Raw genomic sequence first — 15,037 nt, forward strand, 5'->3', positions numbered from 1 at the left:
CTAAAGAGAATGGGTATGACCAGGCCCCATGGCCTAGAGCTGCCCACAGTTCCCACGCGAAGGGAGCACGATTTTTGCCCTGGGGCACTCCTGTCCTAACGGTGGAGAATGGCTGGGCAGCCCCCAAAGAGTACACGGACTACCCCCTGCCCGATTACTCACTGGGATGTTGAGCAGTTCTGTGAGGGCTTGATTCCCTACGATGCCCTTCTGAGATGCCCTTCTGCATTCTGCCACTGCAGCCCTCACCTGGACAGCCCCTTCATGTCTTCCACGACTGTTCTGCTAAAGGGGTTCTAAGTTTTCAGACCATTGGCAGCCAAGGCAACCCATAAATATAGCACAAGCCGATTCCTGTTTTGCATCCAGACAGTTTTTATTGGATTCCCATTTAGTCTCTTTCTTTCTCCTGGGCTCCCCTGGGGTTTGGGGTCCCTGAGACTGCCCCCACATTTGGCGACTCCCTGGAAGGACTCCCAAGACTCAGCATGTAGTTGTACGCATGGCTAAGGTTTATTACAGCAAAACGACACATAGCACATCAGCAGAGGGACAAAGGCCCAGGCAGAGTCCGGAGAAATGTGAGCTCAGGCTTCTGATGCTCCCTTATTCCTGCGAGGGGGCACAAGAGCAACGGAAGACGCAGTAATGGATGTGATGTGTCTACCCAGGGATTCCCACTGGAGACTCGGCTCCCAAGGTTTTTGCTGGGGGCTGGTCATGCAGGCATCTCTGCTCAGCAACTGCCCAAATTCCAGACTCCTTTAAGCAAAGCAGGTGTTCATCATAAACCATATTGTTTGAACAAACAGTGTAGGCACAGTAAACCGTCCTTATTGGTTAGGGAAGGGAGGGCATGGTTCAAGTGCTGAGTGCCCAGACGCCAGGTCCACACCAGCTTTGCAAGCAGGACCTTCCAGAGGTAGAAGCCAGGACCTAGTCAGGCCTCTCCGGTGGCTAATCTCTCCTGCCCTAGTCTTCTTTCCCTAACAACAACGGACCGAACCTCAACGCCCTCTCTTCCACCAGCCATGACCCCGGCTGCCCTGCTCTCTGCCATGGAAACTTCCATCGCACTTTAGACACAGCTGTTGAATGGGGATTGCAGAATCTGCCTCGAAAAGTCCCCCCTCCCCTAGTTATTCTTCTGTCTTCACTGCCGGCTGTTAATTTACAGCTGTATCCACACCACTTCTACCACACTGGATCCATTTGCCTAACAGATACCTCCAGAACAGGTCTTTGCTTTGGAGGCTTGGAGTCTTTCTTGAGGGAGGTTCTAGCCTGTGAGAGAATGACTGCTTTCTGGCTGAATACCTCTTCCAGATGCCTTCCCCAAGCTTTCAGGTGACGGAGCTGTAGGTGCCTGTAATAGTTACCTGTTGCTGTGTTTCACAAACAGTGTGCAGAATGGAAGGAGACACAAGAAACTGGTGCTGTAAGTTGTCTCCATGGAAGGTACAGGATGGCTGGGACGCAGGGGTGGAAGGGAGACAATGTACTGTATACCCTTTGAGATCTTTTAAATTTTGTGCCATATGCAAATACTACTTTTCCAAACAAAATTTTAACTGCAACAAATAAGAGGAAGAAGAGGAGGGAAAGAGGAGGAGAATGAGTAGGAGAAGAAGGGGAAGAGAAGGAGGAAGAGGAAGAAGTGGAAGGTGGAGGGGGAGGAGAAGAAGGAGGAGGAGAAGAAGAGGGAGGAGAAGGAGGAGGAGGAGAAGGAGAGATGGGGGCTCCTGGATGCCTCAGTTGGTTAAGTGTCTGCCTTTGGCTCAGGTCATAATCCAAAGGTCCTGGGATCGAGCCCCACCCACATCAGGCTCCTTGCTCAGTGGGGAGCCTGCTTCTCCCTCTGTCTCTCCCCCTGCTTGTGCTCTCTCTCTGACAAATAAATAAAACCTTTAAAAAAAAAAAAAAGAAGAGGAAGGGCACTATTCCCAAGTGTCCATCAATGAATGACTGGATAAGCAAAATGTGGTCCATCCATACAATGGAATATTATTCGGCCATAAAAAGGGATGGAATTTTGATACATGCTACAATATGGATGGACCTTGAAAACATGCTAAGTGGAAGAAGCCAGTCACAAAAGACCACATATTGTATGATTCTGCGTGTATAAAATATCCAGAATAGGCAAATCCATGGAGACAGAAAGCAGATGAGGGGTTCCCAAGGGCTGGGGAAAGAGAGAATGGAAAGTGACTGCTTAGTGGGTATGGGCTCTCCTTTTAGGGTGATGAAGTGTTTGGGAATGAGACAGAGTTGGTGTTTGCACAACAAAGTGCATGTACTAAATGTCACTGGATTGTATGTTTGATACAATTATAAGTAGCTAATTTTATATTATGTGAATGTCACTTTGATTTCAAAAAGAAGGAAACATAAGCCAGAAAGATCCAGCTCAGCAGGAAGGGCTCTGTCCATACACTGTGGGTTCTGAAGGGACAGGAGTCCTGGGTGCCCGGGCCGAGTGCACGCTGCTGTCCAACATCTCCGCTCATTGTGCGTTGGGCATCTGGCTTTCCTGGGTTCCAGAGGCGAAGTGGGGGTGTGTCAACAGGACGCTTCTCCCATGCAAGTTAAATGTAGCGGTACACCACGGCCAACCAAAATAGCACTGAGGGGCAAACTCTTAACAATGCCCTACAAGTAACTATTTTCAAAATGTGCAAGGAAATGGCAAGGTCTGTCATTAACCTCAGGCTTGCAGCATCTTCAGGCTGGGAGGCTTGCAGATGGACTGTGTGAGGGGGGTGCCAGCATTGCTCAAGGAGCCCACTGCAAGTCTGAGCCTACCTCAGGTCCTTCCTTTCTCTAAGAGACAGGAAGAAAGAGTATATTCATCTCCATGGGTGAGGCTGGAGGACTACGTTGAACCTGGTTGATAAACTGATCAGGTTAGGAGAATGGGGGCATCAGCGCCAGGTGGGCAGACCCTGCTGGCTGCCATCCAGGTTTAGGTTCTAGCTGTTCAGGAGAGACAGCCCTAGAGCCCTGGGGCCCCATGATCCTGTTGACTCCAACCTCTTGGCCAAGGACAGAGGTACTCTCAGGACATCCTGTGACAGGGATGCATTTTTTTTTGTGGAGGCTCTGGGGAGGGTCCATTTCCTTCCTTTTTTCAGCTTCTAGAAGCCACCTGGCATTCCTTGGCTCGTGGTCCCTTCCTCCATCTTCAAAACCAGCAGTGGCCAGTGCAGTTTTTCTCACATCTCATCACTTTGACACTGACTCCAACTGCCTCTCCCCTTCCATATTTAGGGACCCTTTTGATTACATTAGGTCCATGCAGATAATCCAGGATGATCTCCCTATTTTATGGTCAGCTGATTAGCAACCTTTTTTTTTTTTTGAAAAAGATTTTATTTATTTATTTGGGAGAGTGAGAGAGAGAGAGCATGCACACAAGCAGGGAGGAGGGACAGAGGGAGAGGGAGAAGCAGGCTCCCTGCTCAGCCCAATGCAGGGCTCCATCCCAGGACCCTGGGATCATGACCTGAGCCAAAGGCAGATGCTTAACCGACTGAGCCACCCAGGCGCCCCGAACAACCTCAGTTCCATCTGCAACCTAAATCCCCTTTTGCCGTGTTATGTGCCATAATCCCAGATTCCAGGGATCAGGATGTGACCATCTTTGGAAGACCGTGATCCTGCTGACCCCGCATGGCTGCTCCACTGATCTGTGGTGCAGGAGGAACTGTCCAGAAAGAAAGGGGGTCATTGTTTTTTCAAGTTGCCCTGTGAAACAGATTTAAGTAAAATAGTGACGTGAACATGGTAACACACTCAAAATCCCCAAGTCATTTCCTGGCACATAGTAGGTGTTCGGTAAATGAGATCTCATGATTATGTTCAATGAAGGGCTCACCTGTGTCTCCAGTGCTGGGATGGGGCCCTCGTGGGAGGGTCCCCTGTCTCATCTAGCCCTGGCTTCTCTGCCTGCCAGCTCCCATGTGCGCACGCACGCGCACACACACACACACACACGCAAAAGCGCAGATGCAGACACACATGTAGCAGCTAACTTCCCTGCAGAACAGGGAAAGTCCTATAGCTCTGCTTCCAGCTCCCACAAGCTGTGTGGCAGAATGGCCTTCTGGCATAAATAAAAATAAACCCCAGACACTGCTTTTCAATCAGAGGATTAGCCTAAATGTTGTGAAACAGAAAGCATGAAATATGCATTGGAGAAAGAGCTCTCCCCACTCCTCAGCCTCCTTGCATGGCTCCAGGCAGCTGGCGTCTGTGTAGGGCTGCTCACCCGGTGAGGCTGGTGATGATTTGTGCACAGTGTCAGGAAATGCTGTTATGACATTATTAATGCTCCGCACTCCAGCGAAGGACAATGGCCTGTTGCCTCTTAATGTGCTGTCTGCGGCTGCAGTCGAGGCACATTAAGTGAGGATTTCAAACACCGTAGTAAACTGTTTGTTTCCTTCTTTCCTCTTCCAGCCCGGGCCCTGTCTGGGAGCTTCAGAAGCAGCCTTGGAACCTTGAGAAGGTGGGGGTGGCAGTCAAGGCTCTGATGCCCAAGAGGCTTCCGGGGGGGCCAGCGAGGGGGCAGGGGGCCTGCGGGGAACCCTTGAGTGCACCCAGGAGTGTTGACCTTCCTCCGGGGGCAGCGAGGGACATTGCAGTGGGGGCTGGCCCCAGAGAAGCTGGGCTGGCTGGCTGCGCAGGGCTGGTGGGCTCCCTGCTTTGCCCTCTGCTGACACCCCAGGGGACCCAGATGGCAGACCTCCGGTGAATTTTACTGGTCTTGCATAATGTTCTAAAAATATTGAGTCCGCATTTTACAATTATGCGATTGCACGTGGGAAGTCCAGATTTCTGACTCTTGAAATAACTGGGCCCATACAAAGCAACGGTGCATGTCCCCTTTGGGGAGCTCTGGTCCTTAGCACTGCCTAACCACTGTGGCCGCTTCCCACTAGGTCCCTGTAGTAGGCCAAACAGTGTGCCCCCCCAAATTCAGGTTCACCTGGAACCTCAGAACATAATCTTGTTTGGAAAGAGGATCTGTGCAGAATGTAATTCATTAAGATGAGGTCATACTGGAGTAGGGTGGGTCCTAATCCAAAGACTGGTGTCCTTCTAAGAAGAGGAGAGGACACGGAGAGACACACATGGAGAGAAGGCCTTGTGATGATGGAGGAGAGATAGGGGGAATGCAGCTGCCAACCAAGGAATGCCAAGGATCTCTGGCCCCCACTGGACGCCAGCAGAGAGGCATGGGCCAGACTCTCCCTCAGGGCCTCCACAAGGAACCGACTTTGCCAAACCCTTGATTTAGGACTTCTGGCCGCCAGAACCTTGAAAGAACGGATTCCTCTTATTTTAAGCCCCTCCGACATGCTAGTTTGTTATCGTGGGCCTAGGGGATGACTAGGGCTCCTTCCCTTCTTTGCCTGGCCGACCCCTAGGGATCTTGAGTATGATACCCCTGCACAGTATGAATCACCCACTTCTCCCAAATCCCTTCCCCGGAGTCCTGCTCCCCGTTTCTGGACAGAGGCCCTCCAGCCCCCCAGAGCCTCCTGCTGCTCCGGGCTTCTGAGCCTCCAGCTAGGCCTCAGGCCCACGTGGAGGGCTGCAGGGGAGACCAGGAAGCGCTGTATTCCAAGTGCCCAGGCTGATGCAGTCTATGGCCTGATGCCCACGATGGGCTAGCCTGTGGTTCTGTTTGTAGCCTCAAGAGAGAAAGAGTGAAAAGGATGTTTTTGGGATCTGGTACGACCTGTGCCCCCCAATTCCTGCTTCTCTAATCTCTTCTAGTTTGTTTAGGGTGGCTCTGGTTCCTTCTCAGAAGGCCGTGGCTATTTCTCTAGAACCGTGGTTCCCCATCCTGGCCAGTTATGTTGGCATAACCCATGGCATTAAGAAAACAAATGTACCCAGGCCCCATCTTTGGGATGGAATCAAGGTAGGGAGATTCTGTTCTGTTAGGTTCTGCAGGGGATTCCGCTGAGTCTGGGCTGAGAACCTCTGGCCTGGAGGGCAGGGTGTTGGCTTGGGTTCCCCGGAAGTAGGTTCTCAGACAAGGATGCAAGTGCCCGTAGTTTATTTTGGAGGTGACCCTGGGAGCGTGGACAGAAGAGTAGGGGATGAGGCAAGGAGGGGAAGAAAGCCAGCACGGGGTGTGCTGCAGAGCCGGCCACCACCATGGGCAGCTGGAGCACAGTCTCACTGCGGAACTCTGGGAGCCGATGTGGAACGTGCAGGAGCATCCCACCCGAGGGAGAGGGAAATGGGTATCTGTCCGTTCCTTGAGGGCTGCTTCCAGGGCATTAGGGCCCTGACACTTCTGTCTTGCTCTTGCATGTTTGAGCATATTCCCACAGCCAGAAATAAAGCCTCAGGCAGTGTTGCATGTATCTTCGGTAATCTGCCTTTTGGCCTGCAGAGGTGCATGCCCACGGAAAGGGTGGGGCACCGACAGCGTCCACGCAGGGAGACGGTAGCAGGAAAAATCATAACTGCCGAACACGAGGACTCACAGGCGCCAGGCAGCGGGCTGCTGACATGCACCAGCCGGTGCATTTTCATGTCCCCCTGGGAGGCAGGCTCTAAAGAGCCCGACTGACGGCCAAGGAAACTGAGGCACGAAGAGAGCGTACCCGAGGTTGCATGACTAAGGATTCACAAACTTCCTCCTAATATCTACAACAGACAGCACGCAGGACCATTTACCCTGGTCTTTACCGTAGACGAGAGGCCGACAAGACAGGAACGGCCTGAAAGGAGGCGGCTGGCTGGTCTGGCTCGCAGAGTTATCTTCTACTGTCTACCCCACACTTCCCTGCCTGGCCACAGCCTGCTGGCAAATGGCAGCGGGCACCTTCTCTTGCCTACCTCAAAGCCCACGTGCTAGAGAGCAAGGCCCAGAGGGGATGGAGACCCACTCCCGCCTTCTGAGCCCAACCAGACGTGGCTGTGCCTCTCTTCCACCTCTGGCCTAAAGTGCCAGAAGCATTAATTCCGCCCCCCCCCCCCCCCCGAGCTTACAGGAGAGACACACAATTGCAAGGGCCATTTCATTCCTGAGTGTAGATATGGCGTTCACCTTGACATCAGGGTTGTTTTTTTTTTTTTAAGATTTTATTTATTTATTTGACAGAGAGAGAGACAGCGAGAGAGGGAACACAAGCAGGGGGAGTGGGAGAGGGAGAAGCAGGCTTCCCGCGGAGCAGGGAGCCCGATGCGGGGCTCGATCCCAGGACCCTGGGATCATGACCTGAGCTGAAGGCAGATGCTTAACGACTGAGCCACCCAGGCGCCCCGACATCAGGGTTTAAATTAGTGCCTGGGTGTGTGGCCGGTATGGGCCGGGCAGAGACCCCTGCCCTCAGATAGCTCCTGGGCCAGCCTGCCATGATGCCTGTCTCCCGCCACCATTCGCCACTCCTCTGCACCGAGGCATGGTCGGCATGTCCTTGTTCAATGCAGATTTGTTACCTAGCTGGAGTAACATTAATCTGCCAACACCAATTCATCGTCTGTTTTCATGTTAGCAGAGAGCAAGGCGAGGTGATGGAACACGGGACAGGTGAATTTTGATGAAGAAGGAGCAGGAAAAGCAGGAGCATGGGTCATCGCTGGTGAGAAATGGCTCAGATGGGGCCGGGAGGGGGGCTAGCAGAGGGGGTGGGGGTGAGGGCCCCAGCGGGATGGGACCAGGGCCGGGTGGTTGAAAAGAAAGGTTTTCTCCTCTTCAGAGCCAGACTGCAGAATCATTGCCAGGGATGGAAGGACCCTCAGGGTCATCTGTGTCCTTTTACACGTGGCCTGAGGCCTGGGCTCTTCCTAGCAAGGTGCCTCCATGTCTGTGCTTGGTCAAGGTCTGGGCGGGCAAGTGCTGTTTCTGCCTGAGTGCTTTCTCAAATGCGGGCCTGGCTCTGGTAGCTGCCCTGGCTTGATGCACTGGGAGAAGCCGCTGACCCACCGCTGCAGCGGAAGACGCATCTCCAAAGTCAAGAAGTGGAGGAGGTTGGGGTGGAGGGCATGTAAATGCTTTATAGAGTTGGAAAGAGCCTTAGCCAACTTCAGGTCACTCTCGTTTCATAGTGGAGAAACTGAGGCTCTGGAGTCTCCCTGACTTGTAGGCGTCAGCCACTGGTTAATGGAGGATCTGAGACTAGACCCCCGGTCTACACAGCGCGGTCTGGTTGCTGGGCTCAGTGGAAGAGCACGAACAGCGCAAGAGGCGGAGTTTGAACTCAGCTCAGTAAGTAAAGGGGAGCCACGGCAGTTTCTTCCAGACAGGGCCAGAGGATGGGTGAGGGCTGCAGAGCGACGTCAGAGCTGGTGTGAAGGAACCAGGGCAGAAGCCCACGAGGCGAGGGGCAGAGGCAGCGACCAGAGGAAGGGGGGGGGGGTCTTCGCCCAGCGCCGACCTTTTCTGTGCTCCGCAGGAGCCGAAAGCGGGGCTGGGGACGTTACACAGGCTGGAGGGAGGCGCAGGGACCACCCCCCCAACCCGGGCCGGGAGGACGCGCTGCCGAGCCGCAGCCACGAGGTGGCGCCGGCGCGCCGAGGAAGCGCGGCGGCCGCTTCTGGGCCGCCCCAGCAGCCGCTCGGCCGCCTCCTCCGAGGAAACAATGCGGCGCCTCCCCGCGTAGCGCGGCGCGGGGCCGGACGCCGGACACCCGACACCCGAGAGCGGGCGGCAGAGCGGGCGCGGGGCGCCCTCGCTGAGAGCCATGGGCGCGGCGCGGTGCCGGGCCGGGGAGCGGCGCGGCCCGGAGGCGCGGGGGGCCGGGGCGCGGGCCCGGGGCCGCCTCTAGTCGGCACCGAGGGCGCGGGCCCGGGGATGAGGGCGCCCGCGGCGGGGAGCCCGTCTGCGCGCCGCGGCGCCGTCTCGCCCAGCGAGCGAGCCCGAGCAGGCAGACGCACGGCCGGCGGTCGGGGGGCGCGCCGCCTCCCGGCCCCAAAAATGTGAAGCGGGGAGGGCGGAGACGCAGAGACGGCCCGGCTGGGCGCCCTCGCCGCCCTCCGGCAGCCGCGTCGCTCCCCTTGCCCGCCCGCGGAGGCCGCGCCAACCCCGCCGGCTGCGGCCGGAGCAGCGAAGCCGCCGAGTCCCCGCGCCCCCCCGCCTCGCTCGGACCCGGCTTTGGCCCGCAGCGGGTTCGCTGCCGGGACGCGGCGGGAGCAGGGCCCGCGGCTCCTCGCCCAGACAAGTTTGAACAATGATCACAGTCAACCCCGATGGGAAGATAATGGTCAGAAGATGCCTGGTCACCCTGAGACCGTTTCGGTAAAGTTCTCTCCCGGTTGGCGCGGGGAGGTCTTTTTCCCCGAGGGGGCGCCGGGTAGGGGTGGGCGAGGTCGTTCCTGAGAGGGTGCCTGTCCCAGTGGCAGAGGGGGCGGTTCGTGCTTCAACCCCTGTGGTGACCAGTGGGGCTGTGAAAGGGATGGAGCCGAGGTTCGGGTTTGGGTGGGGAGGGGTGGGCAATCTGAGACGTGTCTCGAGTTGGTCTAGGTTGGAGAGGACTCGGGATGCGAGGGTGGGAATGGGGGCAGAAAGCACCCAGGTTGTGGTCCTGGGCCTCGCCCCGGGCGCCCCTTTCCTGCCCTTTGGGGTCCTTCCCACTTTGCAGACGGCCCCACCCGGTGGCGAAGTTAGTGCGCTGTGCAGGGCGGCACCCCCATCTAGCGTGCGCCTCGAGCCCTGGGTTGAGTCCTCCACCTGTGCCACCCCTTTGCCCCCGCCTTCTGCTCGCACTCCCCTTCTCGCTGCGGGGTGTGGGCCTGTCTCCATCGGGAAGGTCCTCGAGATAGGAGCAAGGACCGCTCCCAGCCCTTCTGCTGGGAATTCGACCCTGGATCGCGGGCCATGGAGGGTTGGCGGCAGGGGCGGCGCTGTGGGGCTCCAGGGCAGCGGGAGCCGGGACCTCCGGGAACCTCTGGAGGCAGGACGGGGGCGAAGATCGATCCCCCCCACCCCAATCTTGGGCGACCAAGGCTAGGCAGGGCTGGGGCCACGCGGGGCTGGCTGGTCTCTGTTGAACCCATCCCGGGGGCCCCAGAGCCGGGTAGGGCCGGCGCAGCTCTCTCCTCTCCCTGGAGCCTGCGGAGTTGGCCTGCGGCCTGGATCAGGGAGGAGATGCTAAGCGATGGGTGCCCAGCGGGGTGGGAGAGCCACCTTGCCCAGGGAGACTGGGCAGCAGAGGGCACCTAGGGAGGGGTGGGAGTTGCACTCCCCACAGGGCCACGGGGTGGGTGTGGTGCGGGTGCGGTCCACTCTGCTGGGGCAGGAAGTGGGCAGGCAGAGGCGCCAGAGGTTTGGGCTGCGGGAGGGGCGGGCTTTGATCCCCCGCCCCTGCCAGGCCCCCGCTGGTCTCCCTCTCAGCCCCTGGCGGGGAGACCGTGGCTCAGGTGTCTCCGGCCTCCCCAGCACCTCCTGGGTGGGCCGGGCTTGTTGTGTGGAGCTGAGGAGACAGCTTTCGTGAGGGCAGGGGTCATGATGGACCACCACCATCTGGAGCATGCGGGAGGGGAGGATCGTAGAGCTGGCGGTGCTGAAGGTAGGGCCTAGGGCAGGAGACAGGGAGGTGGCTGGAGCCCCAAAAGAGCCCTGACAGAAGGTTCCCACGGAAGCAGGGCAGGAAGTGGGCATCTCTGGAAAGGGCCTTACTCCTCCAGGGAAATCCTCCAATCCCCTGCTGACGCTGAGCATTTACAGGGTCCTCTTCCCGAGTCTGCCGCCCCATGTTGACCCCGCCTTCCAAGTCATGGGAGGGCCAGCCAACTGGGTGTCCAGCTTTGACTGGACATTTTCTGGTGCAATTGGAGGCAGCCGCGGTAGCCAGCACCACGGACAGCGCCCGCTCCCCAGAGCTCCTTCCCTCTGGGGTCCTGACTCTTCCGGGCTCTTATCTGAAGGCAGGATTCAGAGGGGGGATTGCATAGGTTCCCCTCCCCTCGACTTGTGTGTCTTCACCTAGTGTCTCCCTAGGCTGCCCAGAGACCCACAGCCACCAGTGGAGTCTTTGTATCCCCTTCAGATGGAGGGGGGCTGGCCTCCCACCACGTCACCTCTACTTGTTAGTTTTTAAGGGCAGACTGGGGGCCCTGTTCCCCCTGTTTTCCCTCTGGCAGGAACCTTATTCTGTAGTTGCTCCTGGAATGTAGCTTGAATAGATAACATGGGTGGACGAAACCATTTTAACTTGAATCTACTGTAAATGGCCCTAGGATTGAGGTCCGGCAGAGAGAGATGCAGATGAGGTGTGTTGGGGACTCCAGATTCTGGGCTAAAAGTTTAGACCCCTTTTTCATAGCAGGTGTTTGGACCCTGCAGCCCAGGTCCCTAGCTCTAAATACAGTCCCCATAGCTGTGGAGAGGGTTTGGGGAAGTGAGGGACAATAAACTTGAGGAATCCGTCCTTGTCCTCAGGCTGGGAGGACGAATAGTTGATTCCCTCAGGATCTTCCTGGGTGTGCAACCACCGACCTCCTCCACTGTTTCTCTGGCTACTGTGCTGAGAGCAGCCTGGCTTCATTTTGGGATCCCAGGGCCTCATCCCCAAGCGTGGTGGAATTCAGTGAGGGGGTCCTTAGAGGGGAGGGAGCAGTGTCTCTTACGCTGTCTCACCTGTCCTCCCTGTCCTCTCCCGGGGGAAGCCCTCAGTGCTTTCTCTGCTTTGGGGGTTCTGCACCTTCTCTGATTTAATCTCCAACAGCTTCATTTAAATATGGGGTGGGAATTTTGTTGTGCTTTTATTTTCTTCTACAATTGTGTGTTTTCTTTAATGGGCCAAGTTTTAATTAAATATTGCTCTGCCAGCTTCAAATAATGAAGATTAAAATGCATAAAGCAGGTCTTGCCTGGAGATACAAACGAATGTGGGCTTGAGGGTGGCGGGTGCAGGTGAGAGGGCTGGAGGCCTCTAGCGTGATTTGTGGGGGCTCCCTGTGGTGCGCCTGGCTCCACATGAGATGGGGTTCCTCATCCTGACCAGGGTGGGAGACTCCCTTTTCAGCTCCGCCAGGTTTGCAAGTCCTCTGATACATTCAAGGTCCCAGAACAACTGCCACCTCTGGCCTCCCCCACGTTGGTTAGCTCAGTTCTCCTGTTTGGGACCCAGCACCTGGTGAGGAAGCAGCAGGAGCCTGGGGTTCCCTGCTGTCCCCCTGGGGCTACCCCAGTGCCCGGCACCTGGGAAATACTCAACTGTGTGTTGAAGGAATGAACAAGAGTCCTGTTTTGCCCAGCTCTCCTGATCCGTGCCCCGGATGACCCCCCATGCACTGGTGTCCACTCACTCTGCCCAGTCCAGTGCGGACAACTACTATGTGTCTGCCTGGTAGAGATGTGGGTTAGGGAGACTCTGGGCCCTGGCCTTGTAGATCTTACCCTCTGGTAGGGGTGGGGGCACATGCCACCCCCCTCGAACATGATAAGGAGGTGTTCAAGCCAGCGCCGTGGCAAGACCTGTGTGCACAGCGCTGAGCTGGGCGCAGGTGAATGACGGGATCCAGGTGGGTTTCGTCTGGACCAGTTACTTGCCCTCTGGTTGGCATCAGCGCCTGCTGTTTCCATTTATACCAGTGGTTCTCAAACTTTAGCATGTGTCAGGATTGCCTGGAGAGCTTGTTAAAACACGTTGCTTGCACCACCCCCAGAGTGTCTGATTTGGTAAGCCTCGGACTGGAGCCCAAGATTTTGCATTTCTAACAATCCCAAGGTGATGCCGGTGCTGCTGGTCTGGGGAGCACACATTGAGAACCTCTGCTAATGAGCCAGGCTCTATCTGGAGGCTGGAACTTGCCCGAGCTATGCCTGTATCATTGTCCCTTGGGGTTTTGTGTGAGCCTCATGGCCAGCTCCTTGTAGTCGAGCTCTCTTTATTCCAGGCTCAGCCCTGGATCTTTTGTTCCTCCATCCATCTGTTCCATCCTCACTCCCTCACCCACTCATTTGTACAGAGCCTTTGCTGGATAGGGGTGCATTCCACTGACCTGTTTCTGACCTGCCCTGTTGCTCTCTGCAGGCTCTTTGTCCTGGGCATCGGCTTCTTCTCACTCTGCTTCCTGATGACGTCTCTGGGAGGCCAGTTCTCTGCCCGGCGCCCGGGGGACTCCCCCTTCACCATCCGCACAGAAGGTATCTTGGTGGGGAAAGGGGAGTCAGAAATGGGTGCAGGTGTTTGTGGGTTGAGGAGAAGGAGGCCCTTGAACCTAGCAACTCAAGGGACTCCCTGAGGCTCTGTCCCAGGGATCCAGGCTACCACATCTATGGACGTGGGAATGGAGAGGGGCCTTGGCTCAGGCTATGTGACCCCGCACACTGTTATGGCTTTGGTCCCGGTTGTGATCATCGGGCTTCTTCTGGCCCAGACTCTCCGGCCAGGGATGGGCCTTTGAGTTAGGGCTTCCCAGGCATCAGAAGAGGCTGCTTGAGTTGCTTCTCTAGTGTGTTTGTGGAGGGGAGTGTTTCTGAATGACACTTGTCCCTTTGAGACTCACATACTCTGTGCTTTTGACACACGCAATGGCCACAGCCGAGGGGGTGGGGGTGGGAGAGACAGAGGGCAGCCTGGCCATGGGCTCACGTGTCTTATCCTTGAGCTCTTGGGACACAGTCCAGACCTTTGTGGCTCCTTGTGAGGCGGTGGAACAGGGGTTCAGAGCACGGGCTTTGGGGACCAGATGGACCTGGGTTGTACCTGTTTCATTATCTACCAGCTCTGTGCCATTGGCCAAGTCACTGAACTCACCTACAGGGAAGGAAAGGGGTGGGATTGAATGAGCTCACGTCATGGGTGTGTGATGGGGTCCAGACCTGGGAGACCTCCTGAAGATGGGCCCTCCTCCCTTCTCTTTCTACTCAGTGAAGAATGGCAAACAGTGCAGAGTCCTGCTTAGTGGGTCACGGGGGTTCTTCTGGTCACCGTGGGAAGGAGGGACACAGGGTGGTGGGGTAGCTGGGGCAAATAGGGTTTCTGGAACTCTTCAGCAGGCTGGCTCGGTGGGCTCTCCCCTGCTACTCTGGGGACGTCTCTGGTTGAAGTCCACTTTCTCAAACCCCCAAGGCCCAGCTGTGTGGCTTCCCTGTTCCCAATGGCAAATATACCCTCAAGGAGCATGTGCTGTCATCTAGGGTGGGTGCTCCAAGGGGCACTTGTTATGCCATCTGGCATCTCATCATTAGATCCATTCCTTAGGTTTAACATGTACTTCTTTAAACTTGCAAAGCTCCTGGCAGAAATTTCACATTTATTAGTCATTCAAGCCTGAATGTAAATTAACGTATCCCCCCTCTGACTCGCAGAGATGCGTCAGTCTCTCTGAGCTCCAGATTTCTCCTCTGATAAATGGGGACGATACCTGTCTGCCCAGGATTGTCATGAGTCGTGTTAAGATAACACATACGAAGGGGCTTGAGCAGCATCTAGCAAGTAGTACAAGCTCCATCAATATTTATTGGATGTGTTTAGTCTGAGATGGGGACACTGCAGAAAAGGTTGTTTAGGGAAAAGGGCCGAGGAGATGCTGGGATTTCTGCATAGGAGATGGGCGTGAATTGAGGCTGAAAGCGGCGGGGGGGTGGGTGGTTGTGAAGGCACACTTGAGGGGCAGCTTGGGGAGGGGTACTGGAGGTCACAGGTGCGGGAGTGGATGATGGGGGACATGGAGTGTGAGGAGATGGGGTGTGAGGAGCGATGCTCAAGCCACTTCTGGAGAGGGGGCGTATCCCCCTGGGTGGCTGCTACAGGGGGCTTGAGGAAGCTGGACCTCCAGAAAGGTCAAGGATCCAAGAGATGGGAATTGGGGGCTGGGGGAGGAGAGGTGTATGGCTAGGCTCTGGTTCTTCTGCTCATCTCCCTGGCAGGGGATGGGGCCAGTGCCCCAAAGTACAAGGGGCTTGTGGGAGCCCTGCCGAGCTGTGCACTGTGCAGTTTTGCCTGGTAGAGGAGGTAGGAGTCCCAACTCCAACCAGATCTATGTCTCAGGGGTGGGCAGAGCCTTGGAGGGGAGAGGACTTCCCCAGGGTCACGCAGTTAGATTAGAGGTGTGTGTGTGTGTG

At 56.3% G+C, this 15,037-nt stretch overlaps 1 protein-coding gene across 2 annotated transcripts in view; it reads left to right on the forward strand.

The window, feature by feature from the left end:
* Window positions 1-8,831: 8,831 nt before the first annotated feature.
* The window catches only part of MGAT5B (alpha-1,6-mannosylglycoprotein 6-beta-N-acetylglucosaminyltransferase B), a 68,863-nt gene continuing 62,657 nt past the window's right edge, over window positions 8,832-15,037 (forward strand). The window contains exons 1-2 of one of the 2 annotated variants that reach the window (XM_032429411.1): window positions 8,832-9,262; window positions 13,002-13,114. In XM_032429411.1, coding sequence (XP_032285302.1) covers window positions 9,195-9,262; window positions 13,002-13,114 — 181 coding nt within the window. In that variant the 5' untranslated portion in view covers window positions 8,832-9,194. The remainder of the gene's footprint in view (window positions 9,263-13,001; window positions 13,115-15,037) is intronic. The other variant, XM_032429410.1, reaches the window with a different exon arrangement.

Source organism: Phoca vitulina, unplaced genomic scaffold (assembly GCF_004348235.1).
Source record: "Phoca vitulina isolate PV1807 unplaced genomic scaffold, GSC_HSeal_1.0 scaffold41, whole genome shotgun sequence".
Taxonomy (NCBI): domain Eukaryota; kingdom Metazoa; phylum Chordata; class Mammalia; order Carnivora; family Phocidae; genus Phoca; species Phoca vitulina.